This window comes from Temnothorax americanus, unplaced genomic scaffold (genome assembly GCF_048541705.1).
Source record: "Temnothorax americanus isolate GAGA-0224 unplaced genomic scaffold, ASM4854170v1 Scaffold33, whole genome shotgun sequence".
Taxonomy (NCBI): domain Eukaryota; kingdom Metazoa; phylum Arthropoda; class Insecta; order Hymenoptera; family Formicidae; genus Temnothorax; species Temnothorax americanus.
In genome coordinates this window covers 809,065-821,407 of record NW_027509475.1, presented here as the reverse complement: position 1 = coordinate 821,407, position 12,343 = coordinate 809,065, and the positions used below count along the sequence as shown (strand labels likewise).

Sequence of the window (12,343 nt, the reverse complement as noted above, 5' to 3'; positions counted from 1 at the left end):
AAGTGATAAACTATGCAGGTATATTTATTGTTACATTTCTCGATATAAAAGATATATTTTTAAATCATTACGATCGCTGTGTGTGTGTGTTTTGCCCCGCCGAGCAGTAACGAGAAACAAATTTCTAATAAATCAAGCGAACCACGAGAACATGCAAGTTCCAATTTTCATAAAAATTGTTACAGCAGATCCCTCCTATTCCCGCATCTTCCTGCAAAATCCCTTCATCACGACTTTTGAGATTCTACTCGTCGGATCGGATTGTTAGAGAATACGGGCATTCTCGCCTCGGCGCGTTTATCGCGACTCCCCGATCGAATCGGGGTCACAGCCGGTCATCATCGCCTCCCGCCAAGCCCCGCTCCATCGAAGGGACCGACGGTTTCGACGAGCGCCGAGCGCTTACTACAGCACGCCCTACGATTCGTCGCCGGAGCAACGATCCCATTCACCATACGGAAAAGTAACGGACGCGTTCGTGACAATCGTGACGCCATGTTGAGTCTCCGGTCGAAGATACCCCGTGGAAGTCGTTCCCCCTGATGCCCGAAATTCCGACGTGCCCGCGCGCGTGTAATTGCGCGTGATAAGATCGATAAGATCGTCGGCGCGCGAGAGATCCATCGGTGTGGACCGTTCGCGGGTGGTCGATCTTGCATCATCTCGTCGACGCGCAGTCTCCCGGAGTGGCTCTGACAGATGGTAAACAAGCGAGTTATAACGCAGTGATATCTGTGAAGTGGAGATCAAGAACCTGTAAGCACATAAGATTACTCGAATAGTTCTGTAATAGTCTTCGCGTGGATGGGTAGCTAGTGGCATTGAGAGTCCATCGGATTCGCCAGTTTCATCCTTCTCTCTCTTTTACGCCTAGCGATCGCGAACTGGGATGTCCTTCGCTGCCGCGGCCGTGGGACGCGCGATCGCCGCGGTAATTAACGAGCAACTGCTGCTGTAATCGCGGATTCCTGCGAAGCGTACGGGCGCTGCCCATCCCACCTTCTCCGGGCATTGTTAACCTCAGGCGAGCGACTCTGCAAACTGCAAACATGGGTAAGTCGCTGATCTCGACGAGAATCTCACTTTTCGGGTCTTCTGCTGTAAATTAACATGATCGTGCGATGCCCAGGTCCGATTTAGGACCGTCGTGCGAGCGTCCATAACAACGGTATCCATACGGTTGTAAACATTGGGGCTACTCGAGGTTCGACGCGCTCGATACAATGAGCTAATAATCAACTGATCGAGACCGAGCTATTTTTGATACGATGTGAATTATAATTGACGCAGCACGGACGAGCGCGGAGGAAGCTTGTTAAGTGTTATTAAGAGACGGATGACGTTCGCACGCAAGTGAAGGAGTTCTGGATGAAGACAATAATAGACGCCGCGCGCTAATTGTTTCCGTCAGAGACGTCGTGGCGCGTTAACGGCACGTTTACATTGCCGAGTTTGTGAATGGGCTAGCGTATAATTAGCGAGTATAGTTAGACACATGTCGCGCGTTATCTGACCGAACTGTAGATAAGTGATTAGTCATCCGCGTCTGTGGTATGGTTTAGTCATTGGCCGAACGCCCAGCTCTCGCGGCCACGCGTTCTTCGTTTTTATTGTTACTGTCGGATCGTTTATTGTTGCTCTTACAATTATATTTAAAATGACGAGGCTGAACAAACTACGTCAGGCTAGAGAGAGCGTGCCGCTGCGCGGCAACTTTGGGAGTAACGCTAGCCTAGACAGATTTTCCGAGCGTAGTCTACACGGACTAAATTCGAAGGAACGAACTTGTAGTAAGTGTCTGAAAATGCTGTTGGAATGTGACGATAAACAGTACGAGTTGTCTTGTGACAAATGTAGACGCGATAAAATTGAATTCTGCTCTTCGTTACAATAGATTCTGTTGTAATTTATTTCAACAGTTACATATTTTACGGTTAATATCTCTCTTTGAAAAATTTACTTGACACATTATGCTATATTATCATTGTTATATCTAGATTTTGATCATAGCGAGATTTGATTGCGATAACTTCAATTAAATATATATAAACGGACATGGCGTCCCATAACAAAATTACAAATATTAAAGGAATTTCCTTGTTTAGGAAACATGTGCAACGAATGCATGGCCAGGGTGCCGTATGCGACTCTTATAGCAACCATCATGTGTTGTCTGGGAGTCGGAATCTTCTGCGGAACTATGTACCGAGGTGCGACGTTGTGTGCTCTTATGATGGATCAGGTAAATCACGCGTGAGAGAACTCGGTGCTTTTTTTCAAAGTAAAGATTCTGTAAATTTCAAGTTACAAAATTAATTTAGGTGTTCCATCTGCATCTTGGATGGTTGGAAGCGGTGCAGCTAGTATTTGCGTCGATCGGAGCTTGCATGGCAGCCTTAGGATTCATGATTTTGTGCGTCGGTTGTCTCGCAACTGGTGCTACGAGGCACAAAGTCTACCGTGCGTGGAGATCCAGAGTGGGTGGGCGTATCTCCTGTGCTGTTGTAAGTTTCTAAAGTGTAAAATCCTTCATTATTCCCCATTAATGGAAAAATCATGGTGTGACTACAAGCTATTTTAATTATCTTAATATATACATCTTTATTTTCCAGTTTATGACTATCATCTACATCCTGCAAATAGTTTGGCTTCTGATATTTGCATTCCTGGTTATTACTACGCTGGTATTTACCATATTCTGGGGCCTGTGCAGCAATCCACGTGTCCAGTCTCTTGATGACTGCATTGATTTCACTCAATTCGGTAAGTTTTCACACGTCGATATATATAAATAGACTGAAACTACGACGTTGTATTTAAGTCCATCTATATATTCTAGTTTATTATATAATATTTATGTTAATCGTTTGTTGTATAAAAACCAAGAATTGATAAAGAGCAACCAAATTCGTGCCGTTTCAGGCTTCATGTTTCCAAATAACACACGGGTGCAGGACATGCAAGTGTGCGGACCACAGGAGGTCAAGCTCTTCTGCAAGGATTTTGTGGAGAAGGCCGAGGTGATGTTCATCTTGGCGACCGTGGCGAGCATGCTCGTGATTTTAAGTTTGATACACTACCTGATGTGCTTGTCCGCTAACTACGCGCACATACGAGATCACGAGAAGTTCCAGGAACTGCAGGAGTTGCAGTACCTACAGGACGCGACCGATCCGGACTCCCCGCAGCCGGGAATGGGTACTCTCGGTTCTCATCGCGGTAAAGACAGGTTCTAGGACACGGCCCGCGAGATCTTCACTATGAACCCTTTGTAAGGAGCCTATCGTCCACCTGACTGTCCACGTAGGTCATCCTTGCGCCCGATTGGAAATCTCTTCCGGGTACCACTTCCTCTTCTCTATGTACCTAAATTCGGTATTCCGCTCATCGCGGTGTGACTGTCGCCGTCTACGGTAGTTTACTGATTCGAGGATCTTGCGGGAACCAACTCTATGCCGTCCATTTTATCTGCGACCGTAATCGTATGTAAGCATCTACTTCGTTTTATGTAAAAAAGATGTTTATTGAGACACGTGCCGGTTTGTCGTAAAACTTTCATCTTTAACGCGAATCGCTCGATCGAAGAGATCTCTTGCGATCGATTCGCGGAGTTTCGGTCTAGAGCGTAAAACGTTCACGACGATATCATTCCATAAGCTTCGTATTCATAGGAAAAGTATTTGAAATGTAGCCTTGTGCATTCGAAATGCGCAAGATTCCAGCGCGCACAGAGATTTGTATTTACTTGAAAGTATTTTATTTCACTTCGCACCCTGTATTGTGCGTAATAGTGTTATGCGAGTGTTGACGACTTCAGATCATTTGTCGGTCTAATCTTTCGGTATTAGGGCTAATTCTCGGACTATACATACCACGTACTATGTCTTCAGTACTGAGAGATTTTTTTACGAAAGAGATTTCTTTTTTATACGTGTTTACATACTAGGCTACTAAGCATATATTTTCGTTACATTACGGACATTTAAAGCATGCTGGGAAAATTACATTGAAATAATAAAAAAGACAACTGTTACATAGGATATAAAAAAATCAAACTGACAACGACCGCGTATACAACAATTGTTAAGATGATTATTAATCATCATTGAATATTTTCTCAGCATGCTTGCTAAGAAATATTCATGTCGTTTGTGCAATTATAATAAGGGAAAAGCTCATCTTTCACTTTAGCAGCTTTCCACGGAGATAAAATGTTACAGAATACGTAACATCGTGCTAATAGAAGAATATTCGTGGATTCTGCGTATATACCTATGTATAATATCGAATGTTGTGAAAAGAGCAATATATTTTTCCGAATAGTAAAAGAATTCCGCTATCAATAGAGAAAGGAATATTAGAGAAAGGAACGAAAGTTATATATAAATTCTTCTATGCACGTTACTTGTGCCAAAGTAAAGAATTTTTGCTCTGAACAAAAATTTATGACTTATGTAACACGTCAATGTTGAGGCACAAATTAAAAAAATATATATACGTACAATCGCGAGCTCGACTCGCCACATATTATTACTTGCTCAAATGATTTGACGATGATCGCTGATTTTCGTAATGTGTGCGATTACCGGATGAAAAACCTTGCGCGTCCCGCAACTTAAATTAGAGGTACGATTTTTTTTATCCACGATAATTCTAGATTACTTTATTATACACACCTGATGAGTAAAATGACACACATATCAAATGGCAATTTTAATTTATATGCAGCTGCAAAAGGTTGTATACAATAGAGAAGGATAAAACGCGCGGCACGCAGTATTTGTTTGTTTTTAAGGAAAGAACTTTGATTTATTGCACTGTAAAAACTACGTGCCGCGTTCGAAAGTAATTACAATGTATAATATATTCTTAATATTCTATTATATTAATGAATAAAAAAATATTTCCCTCTAATAAAGTGTGTGTCTGCATATATTTCAAAGTTTCCGTATTAATTATCTATAGTTTGCGTAGCTTTGGTACGTAATTTACATTTATCATGGTAGACAAAGTATGTACAGTGACAGTTAAATTACACATTTTGTACAGTTCTTCATTCGTCGCGTGACGTTCAGTCCTCGTCGAACTGGAGGTCCAGCTCCAGGTCGAGGGCACTGACTTCTTGGAGGGTGTTGATGAACGTGTATCGCGAAAAGATCATGTACAACTTTCGAAACCAGACGTACTGGGACTTGTGTGCGGCCATGGCACTCTGCAAGGGAAAGATAACGTTTAAGAAAAGAGGTTTGCGCGTTAAACGCGATGATTAATTGTCTCGCAATAACGAGGCAGAACGTTCCGATTTACTTTGATCGTTCGCTTCTGCTCGTACGTCACCAGATACCAGTACGAGGCCGAGAGTAGGCTGACGGGCAAATCTAAGAGTTGAATGTACTTCCTGATTATATTAACGGACTCTAACACATATAGCTTGCAATCTGGAACACGATCGGACTTATACATCATACGAGCCTGCTATATTTGTATGTCAATCGAGCGAACGATGTTACTCACAAGGCGGTACTTTCTTCTCTATGCACAACGCGGCGATTGCAAAATACAAGGAGATATGATTTTTATGCCGGCTCACTCCGTGTTTGTCGAACGTAACGACGGCGTTGATTTTATACATTTCTACGTATTGCAAGATGCTCTCTGCAACCGTGTCCGTTGGCCACTGTACGCCCTGATCGTCCGGCAACTCGCTGCTCCTGTACATTTGTTTATCCGACTATTATACAAGAGATAGTTATTTCTATTTTATCATATTCCTCATCGCATATTTAACACTTGAATGAAGTTGGACGCAGTTGTGCAATAAGGAACCAAGCACCATTTTTCTATTTTTAGTTCCGTATTGCAAAGCAATACTTCACATGGACAGGAAATTTTCTAAAAATGCATACAACATATAACACATGGAATTACATTTGACATAACGTTGGCGCAGAATCTTATTTCTAACATTTCGAAATTTTCCCTAGCAAAGAAGGGAGATTTTGGAGTTGGTCCCGCATTGCAGAACCGATTGTCCCAATTTCCATCTTGCAAAAGTTAGACAAGTACATCTAGCGTTAAATATGCCGTTAGAATAAAGCGATCCTACGATATTTCCTCGAAAGAAAAATATGTAAATAATTGGAGCACGTTTCCCGTAGGCACACTCACATAATGATCGTCACGTTAGCCTCCGGGATTCCCAGCACCTTCGCACACGCCCACAGCTCGTCTACCCTCTTTCTGTCCCCACCTGCAAGCATACTGGTAAACATCAATAGACACAGCGTTTACGTGACGTCTAGCCTGGTTCATTCCCGGATCGTCGCTCACGATCCTGGGACGACGGAGAGGCCCGCCAGTGACATGTACCCATGGATAAGCACAGGAGGTAGATCTCGCTGGCCTTGGAGCGGGCCAGCCAGTAGACCAACGGCCCGAAGAACATCACCTCGTCGTCCGGATGAGCGGTGACCAGGAGAAGTCTACCGGGCGGGCCCGGCAGCTGCCAGGCGGCATGGCCCACCCGTTTGAGGACCGCGTAGAGGAAGACGCAGACGCAGAGGTACGCGAGCAGGGCGATCAGCAGCTGCCACGAGACCTCGCGGATGTAGAAGCACCACCAGGAGATCGCCTCGTTGAGCTGCAGGCTGAGGTACAGCCGCACGTATTCCAGGTCGGCCATCATCCTGAGAATCCCCGCGTGCGCGACGTCGCGCGAGCTATCGCGGGCCCGCCATGTCGCCGATAACGCGCGAGTTATTGCCCGCGAGCGAGATCGCGACGTTCCCCGGAGCCGCGCAGCGGCCGAGTTTGAGGTTAGGTCGCGCCGACTTGGCGGACCGTCCGAGCAGTCGCCGTTTTCGGCGTTTCACGGCCGAGGAGGAACTGTGAAGGAACCATGGAGGAACCGAGGAAGATATTCAGGGGAAGAGGGAAACGGTGGACGTGCGAGACGTAAGACGTGAAACGATAATTTAATATATTAACTTCCAGATGAGATAATTATTTTCGTAAACATTATTTCAATCCCGTTATTTAAAAATGTGAAATATGTCTAGATTTACATTTTACTATAATATATCTATATATAGCCTCGGGCGTCAGAGTCGGTCAGAGATTATTTCTTAAAAATTAGGTAATCGCAATTACAGCTGACGTCGTCAGCATGACGCAATCAGAGGTTGATTAAGAAGAAACGAGGTAATTGCGGATAATTGACTCGTTGCGTGATTCAAGCGTTGCGCGAAGGTCAAAGGAAAATTTATAAAACTTTAAAGTTTCAAAAAATCAATACGAATCGACAGGTATATCGAACTGCGAGCGCGCGACCTTATCGACCTATCGAAAGCTCCGTAGCTGCGACGGTCGACGCTGATGCGTTCAGCGTTGTGTTTTTCGTGATCGACGTGATCTGTTTTTGCAACGATATTTCTACCCCAAGTTTTCCCTCGAATAAATTCTAAATGCTTAGATAAGAATAGGAAGAGAGGAGAGATTTTATAGACATTTTATCGTTGACAGCCGAAAATTCCCTTGGCACTGAACGCCGCGAAGTGCCAAAAGTCTGCCGCAGGTTATGTCACCGCGCGGGAGGTAGTCGGAAAATCGAGGATTCCGGGACGATGAACGATCAGGAGGAGGTGGACCTGTACCGAGACACGTATGTGAGATATTTAGGTAATGGCAAGAATATTGTTAAGTACCGTTATCGAAATTTTCTGTCATCCTACTCTCGTTTTGTGTTTCACGATTCTGCACGACGTATACAAGTCATACTTGATTTATAAATAATTAATAAGAAACAGTAAAGCAAATCGGCGTTTCAAGATGATTCTTTTGTACGTAGGCCAACAAGGTGTAAATTCTGTTTTTTTTTTTAGGTTATGCGAACGAGGTTGGAGAAGCGTTTAGGAGCCTGGTGCCAAAATCCGTCGTGTGGTTCAGTTATGCGTTGTCAAGCGGATATGTTCTCGCAGACACGGTGCACAAAGGTGCGAAGGTCTACCAGGTACTGCGGAAATGTTAAATTTTAACGGGGATAATTATCGGACATTTTAACAGCTTCTATTATTACAGGCGGACACTACGCCACAGAGAACCAAAAACGTCCTGTTGTCCACGTCAGATACTTTGATATGGCAGGCGTTCGCGTCGGTGATAATTCCCGGCTTTACCATAAATAGGATTTGCGCGGCAGTTCAGTTTGCTCAAAGAAAGAGTGCGAGAGCACCTTGGAAGAAGCCTTGGATCACTACGCTTATTGGTTTGGTGTCCATTCCTTTCATAATACATCCCATAGACCACGCCGTGGAAAGAGCGATGGATGTTAGTTACAGGAAATGGACGGGATACCATCCAAAGGAGCCTCTATGCGGTGTGAAACATGAATAACGATAGTTGTTCGTACAGGTAGTTAATTATATAGTATATAACCTGAGAGAGGTCGTGCTTAAGCGAGCTATATTGGAGAATTTATTCAATTTTGTACACAAAGCAACTCAAAGATCTTATATTAAAATACTGGTGGAAGAATATAATATATTTTTTCATGATCTCTATCTGAGGACGATTTAACGGTCAACGTGATGCCTGAAAGTTTCCTTAATCATCAAAATGTAAATTAAAATTCTTTGTGATGTGATATACAGATAAGGATAATGAAATATGAAATAAACTCTACGAAAGAATAACTTAAGATGAATTAAAAACATATTTACACGATCTCTCCTGGTCTAGAAAAACGGTACAGTATTACTGCCAGATATAAGATAGTACAACAGAATGCACTTAGAATATTTTATTGTTAATTGCAAAAATGTAAAATATTTTTGTTACAATGTACATGTTACACAGCAATATGTGCATTAAGATTTTTAGCTGGCTTTGCCGCAATTGTTAAGCTGTTGAATAAAGTTATTGATTTAATTCCTCGTTCCTTATCTCGTAATCGTCTTCGCTTTAACGCATCGTTATGTTTTCGATTTAGTATTTTCTATAACTAATATTTTTCTTATTTTTTTCTCTCGTTATTATATATTAAGTAGGAAATATATACGATAATCCACTTTCGTGTATTTCTTACTCAAAATGAATTCGAAAAGGAAATGACGTCTCTCTCGTTTTTATTTTATCATTATTATTTTTTTTTCCAGAAATTTAATCATCGCGATATCAGAGGAATTTAGACGGTGCCGCAAAGTAGGAATGGTTTCGCAAGTTATATGCACGGCGAAAGGTTCTCCGACGGTGTTTCCACGGTGCGGCGGTTAATAATGGCGCGATGTAGGGTAACACCCGTTTCATGAAAATGCATCGCGCAAAAAATGATACCGCATCGCGCGGCGGCGTTATAATTATACCGCAAGCAGCGCCGATTACGAGATCATTATCTGGCCGTACCACACAATTTCCCATCGCTATCGCGGCCGAATCTGAGGTCCCGCGCTCACGATAAACGCGATTGTAATCGATATACATTTCTCAACGGCGCGATTCGAGCGAGTTTCGCATTAAGACATCAATGGCACCGACTAAGCGTTTTCCCGCGAGCGTAATTTTCGATCGTCGGATAACGCGATGAATTTTTCCGCAAGGAATAAATGACGCAAGATATACATTGACACGTATCTTCTTGTATCCGCGATATTTTAGTAGTAATACTTCGAAATCACTTTTATTTGCGTGATTCTCGTTCCGGAGTGCCTTCGAATTCCCGTTTTTATTTTGACAAAAAGCTCGACGTCGGCCCTTTTTAAAAAAGAATTAATATATCGCATCAATTAGCGATTATAGAAATCTGCCGGCGAATCTTTCGTAAATCTCCGACGACGCGCGGCATTCTTAAAAACGTCATACCGTAATATTGCAATACTGTTTAATATATTCATTATTAACGTATTTATATTTTCTGTTTTGCGAATGCAAAGAAAATAGCGGAAAAAAATGACGATCAAACAAGCGAAATGTTCAAAGCGTTTAAACAATTAAATATTATCTTAAATATCGAAACAATTAAATATCGCCTTAAATATCGATAAAACGATAATAATGTATCTTCTCTATATCCTTTCGTTTCTTATTCCGAATGAAAATAAGTTACGATAACACATGCTTGAACATTTTCGAGGCATTGGCATTGATGACAGCGGACCAACGATAAAATTCCGCACAACTTTGCAATTATAACAATATTAGGGATAAAATCGCTAATCGTAACAAATACATATGTAATAGAAAGTGTGATCACGTTTCGCGCTTGTCAATACAACGAACGATACGCGCCGCCGTTTTCTCGCTCGAGCGACCGAATTGATTTTGAAACGTATTATCGGATATATATATATTTTCTGTTAGGTTTTTTTTACGGATTTTCCTGGAACTCAAGGTTGACGTCAACAACGCTCGTTTGATTTCGGCCGCGCGCGTCGCGCCCACGCTTAGGTCGCCGCGCTACGCGCTACCATTCGCACGCGGACCTCCGAAGCGGGCCGGGCAACGGCTAGGCGGCGTGTCGCGTTATTTTTCGGAGTGCGAATCGCCGGTGTCGACAAACGCGAAATGCGGTTATTCTCCTCGTCTCATCCGTCACGATTAGAGATTATTGGCTCGACGATCAATCGTCTTTAAAAATGTTTCCGAAGCTGGAATTATACCGCGCGATTCGTCCACTTTGGACTCGGGATTAGAATCGGGAGGACGAGGGAAACGGCCGGGGGACAGTCGAATGGAACGGAAAAGTCGCGCATTATCGTCTCATCGCGACATTCAATTGTTTTTTTAACGCTTCGATTCGGACGTGCCGCGCGGTCGTAATTTCTTTTTTATTTCGATATTTCGAAAGCGCGAAATAATACGCGAATCGCCGGGGCAAGCTGTGCAAAGGATAGCGAAAAACGATACGGGGGAGGGGAACGTATCGAAGAAATTTATTAATAAATTATCTTTATCTCGGTGAATTTTTGTGCCGTTAAAGCGATACATCACGATACTGAATATCGTAATACACTTTCGAATAGTCCGGCTTGTCTCAATTAGATATTAGATATTAGATATCGAATTGACTCGCGCGCCGTGTGTCGCCGCGATAAGCGGAGTGAAGTTGCCCGCACGTCTCTCTCGAACGTGGCCGGTCGCGGGTCGCGTCGGCGTCGCCGCGATGCGGAATGGATCCATGCGCACCGACTACACCGAGGTTGGGCGACGCCGACGCGACGTCGCGGCGCGTTAGATCGGCAAACACGGTCACTCGATACTCGTCGACTGCGTAGTCTAAATAACAGGGTGAGTGTACCGGCGACGCGCGTATTTCGCAGCGTCGATTAATTCGACGAACGTCTCTTGAACACTACTGGTCGCAGGTCGATCGGCAGAGCGACGACAGTGCTCGCCACTGCTCGCGAACACCGTTCATCGCGATCGCAAGCTGCGCATTTGTTGTAATCTCCCTGAAACGCGGAGCTAACATCTATTTGTCGTTCGAAATACGACGAGAAATACGGCAAGAGTGCCGTTGGGCGCAATTAGGCGGGGTGAAGCTAGGCGCGCGAGTTTCGAATTCTCGCTCCCGCCCCGGCCGTCCCGGGGATCGAGATTGTGTACTTATCGTCGATTCGCAAGATGTCGCGAGTGTCTCAAACATGTGTTTTCCCTCGCGTTACTTTACTCTCCCGTTACGATGTAAACGTTATAGCGTCTTTGTAACGCCCGAGAGTGTCGGTCGTCGTTTTAACCGCCGTTTTCGTGAGTGTCAGTGCCAAGTGTCCTGCGACCGCCATGGAGGAGCGAAGGCAGGACGAGGGAGGAGAAGGAGGAGGAGGAGGAGGACCAGGAGGAGTATCTCGAGGAGGCACCGCGAGCAACGACGGAGCGGTCGCCGGACGGTGAGTGAATTGTAACTTATTTTATTCGTCATTTATTACTGGGATTAATCGCTCCGTTTATCTCCGCGGTATGTCGACGGAAAATCTTTGAGTAAAGCGAGCGCGGATTTCGTGCGATCGGTTGTAGGAAACTTTAGTTTTAAGCGATTGTTGATTTATTTGCGGTTTAAATCGCGCGAGTGCGCGTATCAGCGCATTTCGGAAAAAAGAACTTTGAGAATATGATTATGTATTAAATGCTTTCGATCTGAAAGCGTTTTTTTATCTATGACAAGTTTTACTGTTAAAGTTTTTGAAGAGCTAATAGAAATATGTTATGTGTGTGTTTACAGTATGCACATGTATTATAATTCTGATTATGGAATGCATTTAAACGTTTGTTTTATAGATGTTTTATAGATATTTTATTAATTTTATAGATTTTTTAATATCGATTCTTTCTCGTAAGAAAAATAAAATAAAAT

At 43.5% G+C, this 12,343-nt stretch overlaps 4 protein-coding genes across 6 annotated transcripts in view; 3 read left to right on the top strand and 1 right to left on the bottom strand.

Moving 5' to 3' along the window:
• The first annotated feature begins 911 nt into the window (after positions 1-911).
• M6 (neuronal membrane glycoprotein M6) lies at positions 912-4,918 on the top strand. 2 transcript variants are annotated; one of them, XM_077413384.1, is made up of 5 exons: positions 912-1,053; positions 2,106-2,242; positions 2,322-2,504; positions 2,613-2,763; positions 2,923-4,918. In XM_077413384.1, the coding sequence occupies exons 1-5, from the start codon at positions 1,050-1,052 to the stop codon at positions 3,234-3,236; spliced, it is 789 nt and encodes a 262-aa protein (XP_077269510.1). In that variant the 5' UTR covers positions 912-1,049; the 3' UTR covers positions 3,237-4,918. The 2 variants fall into 2 exon arrangements, with proteins under 2 accessions (XP_077269510.1, XP_077269509.1); XM_077413383.1 differs by lacking the exon at positions 912-1,053 and adding an exon at positions 1,091-1,790.
• Pig-l (phosphatidylinositol glycan anchor biosynthesis class L) lies at positions 4,701-6,946 on the bottom strand. The gene is made up of 5 exons (XM_077413385.1): positions 6,370-6,946; positions 6,169-6,250; positions 5,515-5,711; positions 5,308-5,438; positions 4,701-5,212 (listed from the first exon to the last, which is right to left on the bottom strand). The coding sequence occupies exons 1-5, from the start codon at positions 6,683-6,685 to the stop codon at positions 5,072-5,074; spliced, it is 867 nt and encodes a 288-aa protein (XP_077269511.1). The 5' UTR covers positions 6,686-6,946; the 3' UTR covers positions 4,701-5,071.
• Positions 6,822-8,925, top strand: LOC143901258 (mitochondrial fission process protein 1). Of its 2 annotated transcripts, none has more exons than XM_077413387.1 (4): positions 6,822-6,954; positions 7,522-7,677; positions 7,881-8,008; positions 8,077-8,925. In XM_077413387.1, exons 2-4 carry the CDS (start codon positions 7,623-7,625, stop codon positions 8,389-8,391), a joined length of 498 nt encoding a protein of 165 aa, XP_077269513.1. In that variant the 5' UTR covers positions 6,822-6,954; positions 7,522-7,622; the 3' UTR covers positions 8,392-8,925. The 2 variants fall into 2 exon arrangements, with proteins under 2 accessions (XP_077269513.1, XP_077269514.1); XM_077413388.1 differs by lacking the exon at positions 6,822-6,954 and adding an exon at positions 7,284-7,304.
• A 139-nt stretch (positions 8,926-9,064) lies between these two features.
• Positions 9,065-12,343, top strand: part of Lim1 (LIM homeobox 1) — a 44,915-nt gene continuing 41,636 nt past the window's right edge. The window contains exon 1 of the mRNA XM_077413381.1: positions 9,065-11,879. The gene's annotated coding sequence lies outside the window, so the exon portion shown is untranslated. The remainder of the gene's footprint in view (positions 11,880-12,343) is intronic.